Below are 18,688 nucleotides of genomic sequence, written 5' to 3'. Positions count from 1 at the left end.
ATGGAAGGAAGTTGGTGTGCTGTGTATGGGTAAATGGTAAATAGATGTCTGGACTATTAACAACTCTGCCCTTGGGAAAAGATTACAGATGCTATCAGGGGTAATCGATTACTTTTTCACAATATCTAGGGGCCCTTCATGTTTTTTTATTGTTGTCAAAATTTGTACATTAATATACTTAAACTGAAGTGTATTGCAGTGCACTTACACAATCCTCAGCCTGTCATTTATGATTTTCTTTCTCCCTGTTTTTCTCTCTCTCTCTCATTTATTAATTCATTTTATTTGTATTTGTTTTTATTTTTGTTTCATTTATACTTTTGGGATGGGAGGTAGGGGTGGATAACATGTGTGTGTTAAATCTTCCACCGTAGCATCAAGTCTTTGTTCAGGTGTCTTTTTTTGTGGATGTATGCATGCACATACTGGTATATGTGTCTGTGTGTGTCTTTGTTTATTGTTGTTAAATTTAATAAAGATACTGCTGGAAAAAAAGTACTAATACACACTGAGAAAATACTCTGTTATAAGTAGTTCTGCATTGAAAATATTTTTGAAAATGTTATTGAAAATACCTTCATAGGGAGCAGGTCCTTGTCTATGGAGATCACGATGTTGCACCGCCATGTTTCTACAGTAACCCAGAACAAAGAAACCAAACATTGGCTTTAGATAGGGACATTTGCATTTTTGTGTTTTCACATCGGCCTGTCAGCAATGAAAGCGTTGGGAAAACAACCGCAGTTGTCGAAATCCTGCGCTAGGGCAGTGACATCCGGCGTCAGACACCAACGAAAAAAGCCGTCCTTTATGGTTTAACAGTGCCTGGCAGCATCAGGGGGAAACACAGTAGGACAACAACCAAGTTTAAGGAGGCAGAAGCCCAAGTGGGGTGGTGGATGGGTTCAAAACCACTGACTTTCACCCGGGAGATCAGTGTTCGTGTCCTGTAAGATTCTAAAGCCAAACCCTGTTCTTTTTTCTTAAACCTAGCCATGTGTGTGTATGTGTTGGCAAAATGTGACCACGTGCGTTTGTTGTTGAAGGAAAAAAAACATCAATTTGCGGTGTTGTACCGACATAGTGTTTTTATTTTGAAAGAGACTGTATGCAAACTGTACATTTCCTGTGAAAACTGAAGTGTATCTTGAAAGAAGACAATGCATGTAACAGGCTGAAGTTGTGGCGTCCCAGAACATCAACAACCAACACACCCAGGGTACCTTGCACGTCGTACATTGATGTGGAAAGTCCATGACCAAATGTTAATATGTGGTGAGGTCGGAGTGAGAATGTGTTGGGAAAACACAGGGTTTTTTTTTTTGTTTTTTTGGAGAGGGAGAGACGTCTGGAGAATTCTGCTCCAAGTAAAAACCCTCTGAACAATGAACACAATGACATCCTAACCAGAAGTTTCACCTGGTGGTTGCAACCTGCAAACCTCACTGCTAGATGCCACTAGATCCTGCACACTGCTCCTTTAATATAATGATACTGTGGGGCATAGCTCAGTGGATAGAGTGGCCATCCTGCGTACAAAGGCAATGTCCTTGCCTCAGTGGCCATGGGTTTGATTCCAGCCTGCAGCCCTCTGCTGCATGTCATCCCCCCTCTCTCTCCCATCTTCACACTTAAGTACTGTCCTGCCAATTAAAGGCAAAATGGCACAGAAAGAAAATCAACGAAAAATAAAAACAAACATGTTGCTCTCTGTGAGTACCTTAAAGTCGATATTTCTATACTGCAGTTTAATGAATGGAAGTTAGTGTCAGTCTTTGAACTCAATACACCACAGTCATAAATCTAAAACTCCCCAGCTTGTTCTAAAAATTAACAGTAATGTAAAATACACTTAAAATGTTTAACTACATGCAAAACACAGGCATGGAAGGCATTACATCATTAACAGAGGCAATCTGCCCAATCAGCTTGTTCTCTAAAGTGACTCATACGGCCATTCCTGCTGCGTCGGACTCCGGTCCAGAGAAAACCCATCTGTGGCTCAGTGTACGGTTTCAGAGGCAGAGCTGAGAGGAAGAGGAGGGAGTGATTTCACATCCCTGACCACAAACACTCGTGGAGGGACCTGGAGATGGAGTTTAGGATGTACAGGCTGAATCCTGACTGCTGGCTGAGGTCGCCCAGACCTCCTCTGTGTCTCCTTCCTCAACATTCAGGGAGCCATGCTTCAGCCACGCTGAGCCACCAAGAAGAGGAGGAGGAAGAGGAGCACCCTGCTACTTGCTGCTACAATACAGGTAGGTTTAAGATAAAAAGATTTTTTGATAATCTATATGGAAATTCAGTTGTTGCAGTAAAAACATCAGACCCCTGCACGTTACAAGACAAATTCTGCCTTTGGCTGGTCCCCTACTGGATAATATCAGTCTGGTTTGACAGTAAGTTTTGAGCAGCATGTCACAAAGCTTGTGCAGCCATGTTTTTATTGTCTTATAAATGTTTAAAAAATGACACAATTGACACAATGACAAAAACACACCTTCATCTCTTCACACCTGGATCACTGCAACAGCGTCTTTTCTCACCTGAATCAAAAATCTATTTATTGACTTCAGACGGTTCAGAATACAGCTGACAGAGACATGATGAGATTTTACTGATTACTTTTAAGGCTTTTCATGGCCTCTCTCCCAGCTATATCTCTGACTTCTTAGTACCATACACGCTGCATTTTGAGATCCTCGGGCAGAGGTCTTTTGTCTGTTCCAGGGGACAAAGCGTTTTCAGTCAGGGCCCCGAGGCTCTGGAACAATCTGCTGCTGGACAACGGGTCGGTCGAGTCCGTGATCTCTTTAAAGTCTCTTCCTAAAACCTGCTTGTATCAGAGAGTCTTTCCTGATTTTACCTGAGTTTTAAGCTCCTTTGAACTGTATTTTGCTGTCTCAGTTTTTATACACCAAAGTGTTTTCATCACTTGTCAGTAGTTGTATATGTGTTCTAATGAAAAGATGAGTTAAAGTAGAATTTCATTCACCCTGAAGGAATATTTTGTGCCCATGATGCACAATATGCACAGTAAAATAATTCATTCATTAATTTTTATTAAAGTGTCTTGCCTTTTTTGATCCATCCCGCATCGGATTACATGACATTGTTCTTTTATAACCATCGTCCAGTCTTGCATGTTCAAAACAAACCACATAGAAAAGGAAAATAACAAACAGACAAACAAATTAAAAATTAAAAAACAACATCCCAAACAAGCTGCTCACACGAGAAACATTTACAGACTATCTCGATAAGGAGCCCTCTTTCTCTTCTCTCAGGCTTTCTCCAGAATGCATGTATGCGTGTGTGAGTGTGTGTGTGTGTGTGTGTGCCAGTATATGCAGATGACTGGTGATTTCATTCTTTGTCCAAACCCAGCAGGTCCTATCAGCAGGTGGAGGAAACAGACGGATGAAACATGTGATTCAGTCATGATGGACCTCTCTAAGCCAAGCCCCCGCATTAGCCAGCCATGCATGTATAATAAAATGGAAATGGAAAATGATTATGCTTTTCAAAAAGAAAACTAACTGAAATAAAAGCATGTGGATCCACAGGGAGTCCAGGGAGGATTTTAACAAAAAAAAAACATAATAGTATCAATAGTTTTACAGCCAAATCAATTCAAGTCATTGTAATATTTGACCTCTTATATGAAAACCAAGAAGTGTGGCTTTTTTAAGGGCTCTATTCAGCAGGAAGAGTCCTCCGTCAATTGTAGAGTTGGTGGTTTGATCCCTGACTCCATGCATCAAAGTGTCCTTGGGCAAGACTCTAAAACATATCGGCAATGTACATCTCTGCAAACTATGGACACTATACATTTGTACATTACTATGTAAAGGGTACATTTAAACTTTATGTTTTGTTTTGTGGTTTGAAGCAATGTATGATGCAAACATTTTCTTCTGGCGACTGGGCTGACCCCCAGATCGCTCCCGAAGCTCAGTGGAGTCAAGAGCCAAAGAAACAGAGTCCATTTACATGTTTCCAGAAAAATATAACATATTCATTAAATCAGCTGTTGATAAAAATGCTAAAGTTATTCCAAATGAAATCTCACCCAGTTATCCAATAACTTCTCACTTGTACCTGTAGGTTGTGATGACATCATCAATCAGGCTGCTGATGCTCAGCGGTGCACCTCCAAACCTCCCACCCACTCAGGGATCCCCAGCAGCTCCGGCCTGGCAGGGCAAGTTCATGGTGCTCCTTCTTCACAGCAGCATAAAACAGTGATCAGTGCTGATGGGGGAGACTTGTCGCGACATTTCACTGGTGGTTGTTGCTGGGAGGGTGCGGGGATGGAGACCCAGGGATGTGTATGTGCGTATGGGCGGAGGGAACCAGAAGGTTTTGGTCCCTGCTGGCCTGGATCTCCATATATCTACTATGGAGGTGAGTCATACTGTATGATGTTTCCTGATGTCTAAACCTTTTCTTTGGGTCTTATTAAATATATATTTTTTTTACTTTTAAAAAAATGGTATTATCTGGGGGAAAGGGGTTACATGTGTTACCAGGGCAATTAATGATAAACGGCCACATCTACTGCTTATCCCTTCGTTCATATATACAGAAACACAATCCACTCACAGGCCACCATGTAACAGAAGTTAAAGTCACTTACAAAAAAAAACGCATGTGAAATTTGTCTTTTCACATGTTAAAATCCCCAATTTGCATGTGGATTGAGTTATTTTTACATGTAAACTACATTTAAAGGGACTGTTTTTTATTCATCAGAGGAGGGGGTGGCTGGAATGTGACCTCTTTTTTTGTTTTGTCTTTTTTCTGGACCCTGAAGCTACAGATAGTTTTACTTGAGCCTCCTTAAGTGACTGGCAGAAAATGCATGTTCATTCCCTCCACCATAAATTAGTTATTAGGTTTTTAAACTTACTCTTTGATGTTTGAAAGTTAAAAGTTGAAGATGAAATCCTAGGGTTGAGTTTTTCACTCTTGTCATGCATGCTGGTTAGTTCGTGCAAATGGTGATTTTTGGCCAAATTTTAAATGAAATGTAAAATAAATGGGAAGGACGAGTGGTGGATGGGTCCAACAAACCCTGGACTTTCACCCGGGAGCCCAGTGTTCGCTTCCCATATGAATATGGAGCCAAACCATAAACCTATAACTACATGATTTTGTTGACGTCCAACAGCAAACGCAAGAGGCTACCTAGCGCATAATATGTAGACATGAAAGTCCACTGACAAAGCAGTGGTAAGCGACGACTTGGGATGAGAACGTGGTGCATCTTTTCTGACAGAGGTGTCCATCACACATGATGTGTCAAATGACTGTCGGAAATGTGAATATCCAATTGTTAATTCTGCTTTAACAGTTTCTGGCTGTGATAAATGGTGTAATTTTGGCAGGAGTGGTTAGTAATGCATTACAAGTAACACAGATTAGTAAAAAGGTATATATAAGGAACGAGTACTTTCTATGTTTGTTTGTTTTTTTAACTGTATTTCTGCTTTTTACTTGAGTATATCTTTGAGCCAGTAATCTACTTTTTACTTCTCTTTATTTGTCATTCATACCATCCATATACCTTTATACCTGAGTTACACTGATTTTAGCAAATTTTGAAGAAAACATGCATGTTTTATTTGAATATCTGCAGTAAAATAAATACAAAATACAACTATTTAAATTTGTAAGCCCCTCCCCTAAGCCAAAATAAAAAACACAAGTCCACCCAAGTGCTTAAAAACTTATTTGACATGCCTCCCCCTTTAAGGTAATATTTTTTTATTTGTTGCTTCATTAGTGCACCACATTTATCTGGTTTTGTGTTGCAGACAATTATGTGATACATGTCATCCTTAAAGCAAGCTTTTTAAACCCATGCTGCAAGAGAACAATGTGGCAAAGAAGGATACTACTGTCCTGGTGTCATAAAGATTCACTCTGAAGCAGCTGACTTTCATCAGGGTATTTTAAGGATTCCTGCCTCTGTTTGAGGCAAGACAGCGTCCAGAGGCAGACATCTTTACACAAGTCAAAATGCACTGATCGCCACCCATCCACCAGAGCATACTGTACTCAACAATGTGACAGAACAAGCTTGTGAATGGAGCTGATGACTGTGTTATCTGACTGGTATCTCTGCTGTCTTTGTGCAGGTTCTCTTCAGAAGTCAGATGTCACAAACATTAAGGAGCTACACAATATTCTTTTAGAGAGAAATCATTGTTACGTGTAAGGGTTTGGCTACTGTGGGACATTTAAAAACAGAGTCCACCTTCCTCCTGACTTGAGACTGACCCTGCCAGTTTTTGATGATAAAATGTCGGATGTCCCTGTGACCTTTGTCTTCCTGGCCTGACGGGAACACATTTGCCTCGTTGAACGAGTTTTACTCACTGACATTTTATTTCAGGGGTAGAAGGTGGATGGCCAAGTTCCAAATTGTTGCACAGTCAGTGACAATAAATGAAACAATTTGCAGGAGCCACCTATTTCTTCCTGCACTTTTAATCCACTAAAACTGAAAGGCTTATCATAATGTGCAATAGCTTGGGTCATGAGTGCCATTATTACAAAGAACCAGTATCAGATGCTTTTACATATTATTGTGTTTGCTTCATGCAGTGAGGAGGAACCTAGTGGTGGGAGTGGAGGTGGTGGAGGAGGTCGCTGTTGAAGACACTCTAGAAGTAATGTAAGTGCTGCATAAACATATTATGACAGTTATGATAACTGTGCCACTAATGCAGTTGTTTCTGTGATTCAAATAACTTGTATTAATTCTACATGTTCACATGAAGTTACAGTGTGATTCACAGCAACACAATCATACCGTGTTTGGTTGAAAATGTGGTTTCTGCCTTTCCTCTCCTCAGAACAGAGGACATTTACACAGATGATCTGCTGCATCCTGAGCTACTGCAAGATGCCCAGCTGTACCCCACATGAGCCCTGAGGAACTTTCAGCGTGTGCTGTTCTGATATTATTCAAATATTTGTCCATTTGTTTGTATTTATATTTTTTATCACTGTTGTTGTGATATGCCATTTATCCTTTTTTGTTTAGTTGAAGCCAATGTCAACTGTCATTAACATGAGTTACAACAGCAAACAAAACAATAAAAAATGACTTGTTGTTATGACTGTATTTATTTAAAAAATATATAATATAATATTTTAGTAAATATTATATTATAATAAATAAAATATTTTAGTAAATTAAAATGAATTTATTGTTGGGCCTTGCATATATTTAATAAATAAATAACATCAAGGTATTGAATTAAAAGAAAAAACAAGAAATATATACAGAAAAAAAGTGTAGCTTATTTCTTTTTACTCCCATGAGTAACTCATTTACAGCTAAGTTCAAGACTTAAAAAGAACAAAAAAAAAAACAAAAAAACAGAATTAAAACAGAAAGACAAAAAACAGGAACAACAACTAAAATACAAAATAATAATCATACCATAGTTCTATATTTGTTTTTGTTTCACCCTTTGGACAGGTACACATCTATTCCCTTAAATTCATACTTGCTGTCTCTTATTTCAAATAGTTTTCGAATACAGTAAGGAAGCAAATTATTTTTAACTTTGTACATTATCTGTGTTTTAAAACCAACTATCACAAAATTTAAAAGTATGTAATTTAAAAAAATAGAACATTGGTCGGTCTAATATAATATAATATAATATAATATAATATAATATAATATAATATAATTAATAGGGGACTTGCGAATTCTTATTCTACTTCAACTACCAGCATGCATCGCTTCTGTTCTCCCGCCGACACCCTGGCCTACGTCATAACGTCACGCAGAACATGGCGGCCGCAGATGCAGTGAAAACCAAACACCGATGATATTTGATACAAATTCTCATCTGTTTAGGATTTAAAACCTCAAAATGTCGGACTTATTACAAACAGAGACTCTCCAGGATCGGCTGGAACGTCTGCGGGAGCTGACAGAGTTCACAGAAAACTGCAAAAAGCAGCTAAACGATATATTTGAAACCCTCGGATGGTCGCTGGACTTCAAGGACTCGAGCCAGGTATGTTAAATTAACCGTTATGTTGGCTAACGTATGTTTAGCTAGCTTTTGCGTTTAGTCTCCAGTCACGATAACAATCAGTCTTTTAGGAGTTTGCCGTGGTTTTATCGCAGCTAAACAGTGTTTGTAATATTTAGAGGTTAATTCAATGAAAGCATATTTTGTTAGTGGTTCGTACCAACCGTGACACCGAGCTGTGACTTTCGGGTCAACAGTATTTATCGTTAGCTAGCGTTAGCTGTAACGTTAACGGTTGACGTTAAATCGATTAGCTAGCGTAACTCTGTTTAACTGTTATTGTGAAGTGCAAGGTCAAGGTATTTGTTTCATATCCTTCCTGTCCAGTAAAATCATGTAACGTTATGCTTGTGATAAACCGTTAAGTATTGAGAACACTTTCCTACTTCTCAGGCTAAATAACTTATTTGAAAGCCCTCTTGTATCAGCTGGAAATGCACCATAAAGCTGGAAACAGGACAGTTTCTTTCTTTATTAATACAGCATTAATATTAATCCAAAAACATCAGATAGATTGAGAAAACACTGACAGCATTGAAAACTTTACTGCAACATAATTATAATTGTAAATTTTGCTGGTGATGATTATGTACTATTTAACCTAAGTAAGTCTTGAATGCTGGGCCTTTACTTGTAGTGGAGTGTTTTCGCAATGTTTTATTAAAACCTTTACTTATGTAAAGTATATGAATACTTTTCAACCACTGGTTGATCGTAATGTTACAACAAACCTTAGTCAGAGAGCCATCCTCATAATTTATCTGTGAAATTTACGCTTGCATGTCTTGTTTATTCCCCATATATCTATAAAACTAACTGGATTGCCAGCTGCCGTCGGCCCAGTTTATTCCCTTACGGAAACTGTCATGTGGCTCTGCAATATTCTTTCATAGTTACGCAGTTTTTTGACGTCACAGTAGACATCTAATACATTTTCTGTTCATTGATTACCGCCCTGTTGACACGTCTGACACAACACACTTGTCAGTGGTGAGAATCTTTACTTTTCCAATCGAATTCTCACTTACCAGAGAGACAGTGTGTCTCAAGCCACCTAGTTCATTGGATGACAGATGGTGAGTGAGCCCCAGTACTCAGGCGTCAGGCCCCCACATCTCTACCCTCTTTGATGGGGAGGTTGAGGTTAAAGTCCCAGACTCTAGCTGTGCATAGTCTTTACCGTCTACACTGAGTTCCAGGTGACCTCTCACACGAGTGACCCTGCCAAGTCGAGTCAGAAACTTGTCTTTCTGTAATTTTAATTCAGTATCTGCAGATAGACTCCCAACAAACAGTCAAGAATGAGCTGAGTACAAAGAGTGAGCCCTGAACACAGGAGATGTCAGATACTTATATACACACTAACAACAGCTGAGGTCAGGGATCTTTAACGAGCATCATCAGAGGGGTGACGAAGCAGTTTTGCCCAGCTTATCTAGTCAAGTCCTTGGACATCAAGAACAGTTCTCACAGCTCGTTGTTGTTGACAAAGAGTAAATGTCGTGTAAGGCACTTGTGCTTGTGATATCCTGAGAAGACATAAAATGCAAGATTACGTCACATTCTCTCTGCTTTGTGGCATGTAGTACAGAGGCCTAAACGTTTCCATTACGTAGGTGTTAACTGTTGCATGATTTGATATAATTACATAATTTCTATTATATTGTTGATTACCTTTTCGACCGTATTAATAATTTCCAATACAGTAGCTTGCAATATTTATCCAGATTTTACTATGTTGTATTTTACACTGTTCTCTTTCGTTTTTATGATTTTTTCCAAATCCTTAATGTCAGGCTAAGCATACTATATTTGTGTGTGCAGATTAAAGCACAGGCCAAGAGCTGGTAGATGTAGGCAATCTACAAATAGACTGAAAAAAAGCTCACCTCATCATATCTCTGTTATCCATGGCTAACGTTCCTGTGATGTTTGTGGTGTTTTCTCAGGAAGCAATGGAGCAGTGTCCCTACGACCCCAACCACAGAGTCCCGGTCAGAACCATGGAGAAACACAAAGCTTCCTGTAGCCTCCGAAAGATGGGCTACGCAGCTGAGGAGCAGGTAACATACACGTGGCTTGAATCTAATGGACACTAACGAATCAGTGTCCCACAGTAAGGCATGTCAGATGTTTACAGTAAAATATACTGCTGGTAGGTTTCACAGCTGCTGTCTGTGCCAGTAATACCAGCAAGAAGGCACAAAACAATATAAGACAACCAACTGCTCACGTGTTAATATACTGCCACAGTAATGCACTACTTAATCAGTGAAGGAGCAATAAATAGTTGCATCACTCTTTTATAGGCGGAAATGTTCGACCCTTCTGTGTGTTATGAGAACAGCGGTGTCAAAAGCTTCGTAATGGGTGAGTCTTTTTTTTTTTACCGTAATGGGTAAAGGTTTAATAAAATATCATTTATTCATTAGAGAGAATTGAAGAAAATGCCTTGGAGACAAAAAAAAAACAACATAAACAACACAACATAAAAAAATACAATCATTGTTGCTCTATATGCTCCAATATCTATATGCTCCAAAGGTCAGCTAATCAAAGTCAAATGTTCTATAAAAATACCAATATTTTTTATTTTGATTTTTTTATTTAAGAATATAACCACTTACCTCAACTATGCACCTGTGTCCTGGCAGCCAGAACTATTTCATTTTTTTTTATCTTTACTACAAGATGAAGAAGAACTCCTGATAAGAGGAAAGTTATATTATGAAGACAGGTGTATTTACAGATAGAAGTAAAATGTGATTTTTCTATCTGGTTTGACTGACACAAACCATTTCATTTATGCAGACAAATCCACTCAGCACCAGGTGATTCTGCAGGCGAGATCTGCTGCACCGCTCATGAGGATGGAGGGAGTCTTCTGGCAAGGTGTGGGCTTAACTTGAAACACTTCACTGGACAACTGTTTCCTCTGACGTGCTCATGTATACCATCATATATACCATCCTGATCAGGGGCAGCATTCACAATTACATAACTTAGCCTTACACTCCAGATGCACTGACAAACCACTAGATGTCACTAAAGGATTATCTTGTGCTAACCTCACTAACTCATCACTCAGCTGTTTGGTCCCTCTCAACCTACATCTGCCTCCACAAATATTAATCTCAGTGAAACTTTTTCAGATATTTTCTCATTTCATATTTGTCACCTTTTATTTCATGTGTTTTTTTCTGCTAATGTTTGTAACCCGTGTGTTGTGTGTTCTGTTTGCAGCGACAGTGGTGAGTATTAGAGAGGTGCTGGGCTCTAGAAAGTTCTGCTGCTCTGGTTCAGTCTTGCCTGATTGCGTGTAGTATCCTTTAACATCATATCCTTTCAAACCACAGGGCTGGGCTGGGACACAACACACATGAACACACACACACAGAGTAGGCATACTTAAACACAGCCTTTTCCCTTTACGTTTTGGGAAAAGTCTTCACACGTTCAGACTTGTCAGTAGACATTAATGTGGATAAAAGTAAACTTCATTTATGTTTTTAAAACAGTTTTAAAAACTCACACTGAATATAAAATATATTAATGACACTTCTTTCTCTGAAATCCACTGCTAAAATAATTCCAGTTAGGAGCTACAATCACTCATTTTGACTCATTAGGTCCATATTGATCACAAATAAGGATATGAACAATGGATTAAAGATACAGCAGAGTTAGAAAATAAATGCAGGGCGATGGAGAACTTGAGTATCTTTATCAGATCTGACGGTGACATGTGAAACAGACCTGGTGTCTGGTGTGATTTTTCTTTCAAAAATTATGAATAAGAACATGTGTCTGGTTACAAAAGAGTTTTTGTGTACTTACTAGCAGGGTAAAACAGTTCACAAAATAATAATTTTGTAGCACAAAAACTATATAATTCTGCTAATTACATTGTGTAAATCAAAATATAAATTGGTCTGATCCACCAACTGTTTTTATCACCTACTTAAAGATAACTGTATTGAGGGTTCCTGTGGATCCTTAAAAAGTCTTAAAAAATTGAACGCATTAACTAAAAAGTAAGGCCTTAATTGGTGTTAAATGTCTTAAAATCAATCTATCAAAAATCTTAAAAATGTTTGGGACATGAAAACTAGGATTTTATGAATCATTTTTTTCTGATTTTGCATTGTTTGATAATTGTAACATCTATTTACTTTAAACATTTTACCGATTAAAGTCACGCAAATCAAGATTGCAGAACCGTCACTCAACAGTCATGTTGTTCCCACTGGGTTGCTCGGAGCAGAGGATTCACTGTCTGCTAACTTGCTGTCACTGCATTGTGGACGATGTGGGGAATTGCAAATTCAATAAAAATTGGCTATTTAACCAAAATTTCTCTGCATGTCTAAAACCAGTATATGGCAGTGTTGCTCTGTGTATTTTATGCAAAAAGCTTTTCAAACTCAGTAGGATGGGAATCCCACACAGAGCGTGAAAAATACAAACTCGCCAACAAACACCAGGTGTTTTCCAGTTGTGTTCTACCCACGTCTCCACCAAGTGTTGGATTTTTTTCAACATTTTGACAGCTGCCTCGCTGTGTTGTGTATGGAGTACAAACTCCTTATTTCTGGGTTTCCCACCTCAATAAAAGATGGACTTGTAAGCTGGAGACGAGTTCTTTAATCAGTGTTTGTTGAATAATCAATGTGTCAGGGTGATTTGTGTGTAAAGCCTCTCTGGTCCTCCATCAGGTCAGTACTCCGGCCAGCCCGTTGACGTGCCTCAGAACCACAAGCGCACAGTGTGTGACCTCACTGTGGCCGACCGATTGGCTCTTTACGATCATGTGGTTAGCGTCCTTAGCCAACAGAAGGAAACGGCTTCCGCGAGCAACGAGGATCTCTACGTAGATTTGGTTTCCAAACTCCAGAAGGGTAAGACTGACACGTCATGGTGACGACCTCCCAGAGTTTCCCAAACATCAGAACAATAAGAATGTGCATGGTGTTGAAAAAAGACTTGTATGACTTGGATCGGTTCACAGCCTTCTGCGGATATTTTATTGAAGACACAGCTTACAACAATGAGACAGCCCTGTAGAGCAGTTCACCAAACATTCTTATACTCCTCCTCAGATAAACATACCTAACTTTCCATGTGTGTGTATGGGTGATTTTCTGCCATTTCCCAGAACTTGTTTCACCATCCCAGTGTTTGCCAGGTCACTTTGCTCTCACCATCACAATGTTTGCCAGGTCACTTTGCTCTCACCATCACAGTGTTTGCCAGGTCACTTTGCTCTCACCATCACAATGTTTGCCAGGTCAATCTGCTCTTAGACTTCACCCCAGAGCGAGACCATTCAGGACCATTCAATTTTAGTAAACATGTTTTACTTCTAACTTTATCTCAGCTCTCCCTCATTAGTTGTTTGTAAACTAATATTACCTTTAAAATAGTTCCTGTTTGGCTTATTTTGGTGAATAAAGAAAGAGCAGTATATTTTCTCCCTCAGCGTGGCCCTCTGGTTCAATAAGTGTGTGTTTGTGTGTAGATGAAGAACAGAACGAACCAAAGACTCACCTGGAGCTGATGGCAGAGATGAGAGACTACAAGAGGCGGCGTCAGTCGTATCGAGCCAAGAACGTTCATATCACCAAAAAGTCCTACACTGAGGTATGAGTGAGCAACAGGAGAATGTTTGGCTACTTCTTTACCCATAATCTCATGTAGAAGTTGTCACACATGTTCAAGCATCTATGTACTGGTATTTGTTGCCTTCAGAGTTCAAATGGCTTTGTTATCATTGGGAGAGGTGGGACAGGCAAACATTGTGTTCAACCTAAAGGATCATGGTCCTGACAGTGCAGCACATTGGACTGTGTGTCCAGAAAATTGGTTTATCTGCTCATCATGCGTGTTACAATCTGTGCTGCATGTAAAGGTTTGAAGGGAAGAAAAATTACAGTGCAGGTCAAAGGTTTTTAGTTGATCCAAATAAATTCTATAAACAGCCCAGGAAATGCTGGTGTTTTTGTGTAACTGTGAAAACCTGTAGCTGATCCCAGATCAAGAGTTCTCAGTTTGTTTGAATAAAGATTAAGAAACAAATTGATGATCTGGCATCGCTGTGATCACCCTGCAGGTAATCAGAGAAGTGATCCATGTCCACTCAGACGAGCTCGCCAGACAGTGGAGAGAGGAAGAGGAAGAGTCGGAGCCGGCAAGATCTGAACTGTCCTCCCACAGGTATGTGAAACACCGTGACCTCCCGATGATCAGCTTCCTGTAACATTGTTTATTAAGTGAAAGGTATTCTGAAGTAAAGAAAACCTGTGAGAGCACCGGGTCAGAGTAGGTGAAGGGCTAATGACCGATGTTATTTGTCTGTCAGGCATCGACCGAGTGAGAGGCGATCGGTGTCATCAGAGTCTCGTCACTCCCACAGTAGACGTCATCACAGCCGTGAACAAAGCCAAGACAGAGAGAGCAAGAAAAAGAGGAAGAAGAGGGAGAGGTGAGAAAAATCTTCAAACTAATGCAACTGAATTCTTACAATGCAGCTTTGGAAAAACTCTGTGGGGAACAATCACTGGTTTGTTGGCTAAACGGGCCAAAATGAACTCTTACAGTTTTCTTTATGGGTCTTTGCAGGGATTCCCGCTCCCCTGATGACCACCACCACGACAGAAAGAAGAAGAAAAAGAAGAAGAAAGAGGAGAAGTAAAAGTGCTGGATCAGCAAGTCTGTTAAGATGATGCCAAAGGTCATTGTGCCTCTTTAGGTCAAACAGTGTCAGGTGTCACAACTTTCTTCAGTTCATACACCAGGAAATTTTGAAATGAAATAAATGGGAATAAAGTTTTGGGAACAAACACTATTTTGAGCTTTGTAATGCTTCACCAACACCATTTCAAAACATTAAATGTTTAAGTCATGTCATGTGTTACCACTGCTGCTTTTAAATGTCACTGTTTGTGATTACACGTCTGCTAATCGTGAACAGGCCCCACCCGCCTCTGCCGGATTGGGTGGGAATTCTTTAACTACAGACCACATGGAATGTTGGACAGGAGTGTCATAGCTGGCACACTTTAATCTCTGGGTTAAAGGTCATGCTTAATTTTGCTGTGTCTTCGAGTGTTAATTCAAAGTTTCTGCAGTCAGTGAGAAACCCTGGAAGGTATTTTGAAATGTGGGAGTCAAGAAGTTTTGACATTTTTTGGGAAAAATGTCAAATTGTTTGATTCTAAATCCCTAAAATGTGCAGGTTATTGTTTAAAAACTACACATGATCACAGTTTATTAAATGGACTTGTGAAGGTAAAATTATTCTCAACTCAACTTTATTTATACAGCACCTTTACAAACATGCAGCCCAAAGTGCTTCACAGTGCAATATAAAGGATAAAACAAACAACTGAACATAAGGACAAGAAAATTACAACAATAAAGCAATAAAATATTAAAAAAGCAAACCAAACAAAACAGAACAAATGAACAAAAAATTATTAGAAGTCCATAGAATAAAAAGCAAGAAAATAAATAAAATAGAATGACAATAAGGAGGGATAAAATAAGGTAATAACCAGTGGTTAAAACTTTAAAATCAAGACTGTAATGTTACTCCACATCAAAAAGCTAGATTAAAAAATTTACTTTTAAAAATACAGAGAGAGTTTGTCATTCTAATGTCTGGAGGCAGTGAATTCCACAGTTTAGGGGCATAAAAAAACATTGATTGTATGTTGAAGGTTGAAACTGTTCTTCAGATTCTGTATGTGACTTTAATTTAAACTCATACTTATTAACTACCACTTAAAATTAGGGCTGTGACTCAATTATTTTATAAGGTAATAATCTGCCTGTTACTGTCACAATTATTTGTTTGGTGTAAAAAACACATCATAAGAAAATGAAAAATGTGCAGCAAAATTCTCCGAAGGTGACGTTTAATTTAATTTATTTGTAAGGACAACACACATGAATCAACATTTCTGTAAATGTACCAGAGCCAGCCAGCTGGCTAACTTTTACATGCAGGCGCGATGTTTTGAAAAACATCATTAAATGTCTAGTTTTCTTTGACCAAGAGTCTGAAACCCAAAGATATTCTGTTTACAGTAATATTAAGACACGTGAAAGCCAAAAACTCATATTTGAAGAGTTGGAAACATCGTGTGTTCGGCATTTTTACTTTGAAAATTACAGATTATGAAAAGTGTTTCTGTTGTTGCAGCTCTAGTTCACATCAGTGTTCAGCCACGCCCATTCAAAATAAATCTCATTAAGATATTTTGCAGCATAATGAAGTTTCGTGCTTCCTGTTTTCAAAGTGATTTTGTAAAACCTTTTTGTGTCATGTTGTTAAAGATTTGTTTTTTTGACTTTATAATGAAGGTTATTGTGACAGGATAATGTTTATTGTTCAGTGGAGAAACTGGGTTGAGCTGCAGGAACGAATCAGGATCCACTTCTAGCCGCAGATTGATAAAGTATTTGCAGCCTCTTGGAAAGCGGAAAGTTTTGTCATATTGCAAGTTGGCTTTTCGGCGTGGGTATATTTTATGATTTATTGTGAGGAGGATATGTTGAAAACCTTTCAACAATTTTAAGTGAAATTTGCTCGAAATTTAGGCTGTGAGCAAAGGAATTCCTTCTTGATGGAGATTTCAGATATTAGACTATTTTTCTTTGGGCTGCTAATCAGACTAAGTAAAAATTATGAAATGTTCAGTGGGATTTTGTTTAGACTTAAAGTTTAGACTTTGCACGAAATTTCTACACAAATCCATCTCTTCTTTCTTCTTGTCTTCTCTGCTGTTGCTGGATTCTGGCTCAGGTATTTCTCACCCTGTTGAGACACAGAGATAGAGGACGAGAAGAACAAAAAAGGCTGAGAGGATCCCGTCAGTGCCTGGGAACCTGAGGGATCCTGGAGAGACAGAGAGGAGACAGAGAGGACAGGGGGAACCATCAGGGGCGATAATGCTGTGAGGAGAGCTGCTCAGGGAAAGCTAAGTCAGGTTGTTATAATCCTCATCTATATCCTGTAAGCGTCCTGCGCAGGGTCTGGTCTAGACTGAGGGTCTCTGCAGCACCATGGGAGCCTCCAGTGACAAGGTAAGAGGGTAATGGTCTGGGTTTGGTCAGGGGCCTGCAGGTTTGGTGTCTGTTTGACCCACCGATGGGAACGGGTGGAATTTCAGCTGGGATTAAAATGAAGAAACTGTCCAGGTTTGGCTGTGTTAAATGGAGCAAACTGTAGATGCACATTTGAGGTTAACAGCAGCATGTTTTCTTTGAAGTGCTTCCCAGGGTGTCATCGTGTGTCATAAAAACCAGGCCTTAAATATCATCATTATTATTATTACCTGAAACTTAAGTATACGAGTTCTTCATTTCCATATTAAAATGTCATTTTTTCTGTATTTTTTAGATTTAGTTGGTTTCTTAAACGGCAAAATCTAAGGTTTTACAGCTTGAACTATTCATTAAAGTAATTCTTAATAATTTACCTTTGCACAAGACCTGTTTTAGAAAACTAAACTCAATTTATACTGAACTGACCTGTAGAGAGAAGCTTGATTAACACCAATGGTATTTGTACAAAAACCTTTATACGTTTTTATCGTTGGTGTCAAAGCAGTACTACAACTCTGTGGTTCCTGCATACACTGCGGTGTGCTAACTGTTTTCTTAAATACAACAGGGGAATGTATTTGGCTTTATTCTGCATATTCAGGCGTGCTGACAAAGTTTCTGACGGTGTGTGTTAAACAATGAGTAACGGGTTATTCAGTTTCTCTTACGGAGTTGTTTTGCTGAGGGAGCATTTCTGTGGATCATTTTCCATCGTGATTTATGATGACAGATTTTATTTTGTCACCTGGCTGTTTTCTCTTGAAAGTTGGATTATAGACAAAGCCAAATCTTTTACAGGAATTGGAATTTTTTTGTAAGAAGAAATAACAAACCACAGCTAGACCACGTGGACTCTACCAATGCATTTTTATTTGGTTTGCTAAGTATAATCATGGTGAGAACAATTTAATTTTAGGCCCACAAATAAACCAGACACCCTCAAATGACAAAAAAAATGTTTTCTCAATAACGAACTACAAAGATCAACAAGAACATGAAGTGTGTCTCACCTCACTGCCCCAGAGGTCCTGCAGGTCAGGATTACTGCTTCATTCTTCACACTGTTAACAGCATCATGCTGAACATCCAGCAGAGTCCTGAAACACTGCTCAGATTAATAAAAGATTGTTTTAGGATAAAACTTCTCATACTACATAGAAATGTGGCAAAAAAAGGTTCATGTTAAATAGCAGGGTAGTGAGAACGTTTCTCAGGTCAGTATTTAACCAATTAAACACTTCATTTTTTTATTCTTTCCCCTTTTTTGTTTATGGTCTTGTGTAACAAAAATAAACATTGTCTCTGCTCTTTGTTGCATTTTTACTTAATCAAATAAGCCTCTTAAATTTCTTCTAAAAAAAGAAAGAAAGAGAAAACAGTATTACAGTATTTGTTGACCAAAAACTAGAATATAAAATATTGTCTACTATGACTGTCAGCTGTCCGTGGCTCTGTGTCTCTACTTCTGATTTAAAAGATAATTTAAGTTAAAAGCAGAGAGACACAGTCATGGACAG

The 18,688-nt window shown here is 38.8% G+C and overlaps 3 protein-coding genes across 3 annotated transcripts in view; all 3 read left to right on the top strand.

Moving 5' to 3' along the window:
• The first annotated feature begins 1,987 nt into the window (after positions 1 to 1,987).
• LOC117265698 (uncharacterized) lies at positions 1,988 to 7,123 on the top strand. Its single transcript, XM_033640337.2, has 4 exons — positions 1,988 to 2,258; positions 4,108 to 4,407; positions 6,613 to 6,682; positions 6,864 to 7,123. Exons 1-4 carry the CDS (start codon positions 2,093 to 2,095, stop codon positions 6,934 to 6,936), a joined length of 609 nt encoding a protein of 202 aa, XP_033496228.2. The 5' UTR covers positions 1,988 to 2,092; the 3' UTR covers positions 6,937 to 7,123.
• Positions 7,124 to 7,790: 667 nt separating this feature from the next.
• Positions 7,791 to 14,907, top strand: snrnp48 (small nuclear ribonucleoprotein 48 (U11/U12)). Its single transcript, XM_033639669.2, has 9 exons — positions 7,791 to 8,045; positions 10,013 to 10,126; positions 10,373 to 10,433; positions 10,875 to 10,955; positions 12,779 to 12,961; positions 13,582 to 13,703; positions 14,173 to 14,276; positions 14,422 to 14,544; positions 14,682 to 14,907. Exons 1-9 carry the CDS (start codon positions 7,899 to 7,901, stop codon positions 14,752 to 14,754), a joined length of 1,008 nt encoding a protein of 335 aa, XP_033495560.2. The 5' UTR covers positions 7,791 to 7,898; the 3' UTR covers positions 14,755 to 14,907.
• A 1,743-nt stretch (positions 14,908 to 16,650) lies between these two features.
• The window catches only part of LOC117265426 (uncharacterized), a 43,790-nt gene continuing 41,752 nt past the window's right edge, over positions 16,651 to 18,688 (top strand). Inside the window, exon 1 of the mRNA XM_033639912.2 lies at positions 16,651 to 17,150. Within this exon, the coding sequence (XP_033495803.1) occupies positions 17,130 to 17,150 (21 nt within the window). The 5' untranslated portion in view covers positions 16,651 to 17,129. The remainder of the gene's footprint in view (positions 17,151 to 18,688) is intronic.

The sequence above is a fragment of the Epinephelus lanceolatus genome, chromosome 10, assembly GCF_041903045.1.
Source record: "Epinephelus lanceolatus isolate andai-2023 chromosome 10, ASM4190304v1, whole genome shotgun sequence".
Classification (NCBI taxonomy): domain Eukaryota; kingdom Metazoa; phylum Chordata; class Actinopteri; order Perciformes; family Serranidae; genus Epinephelus; species Epinephelus lanceolatus.
This window is presented reverse-complemented; position numbering and strand designations above follow the sequence as displayed.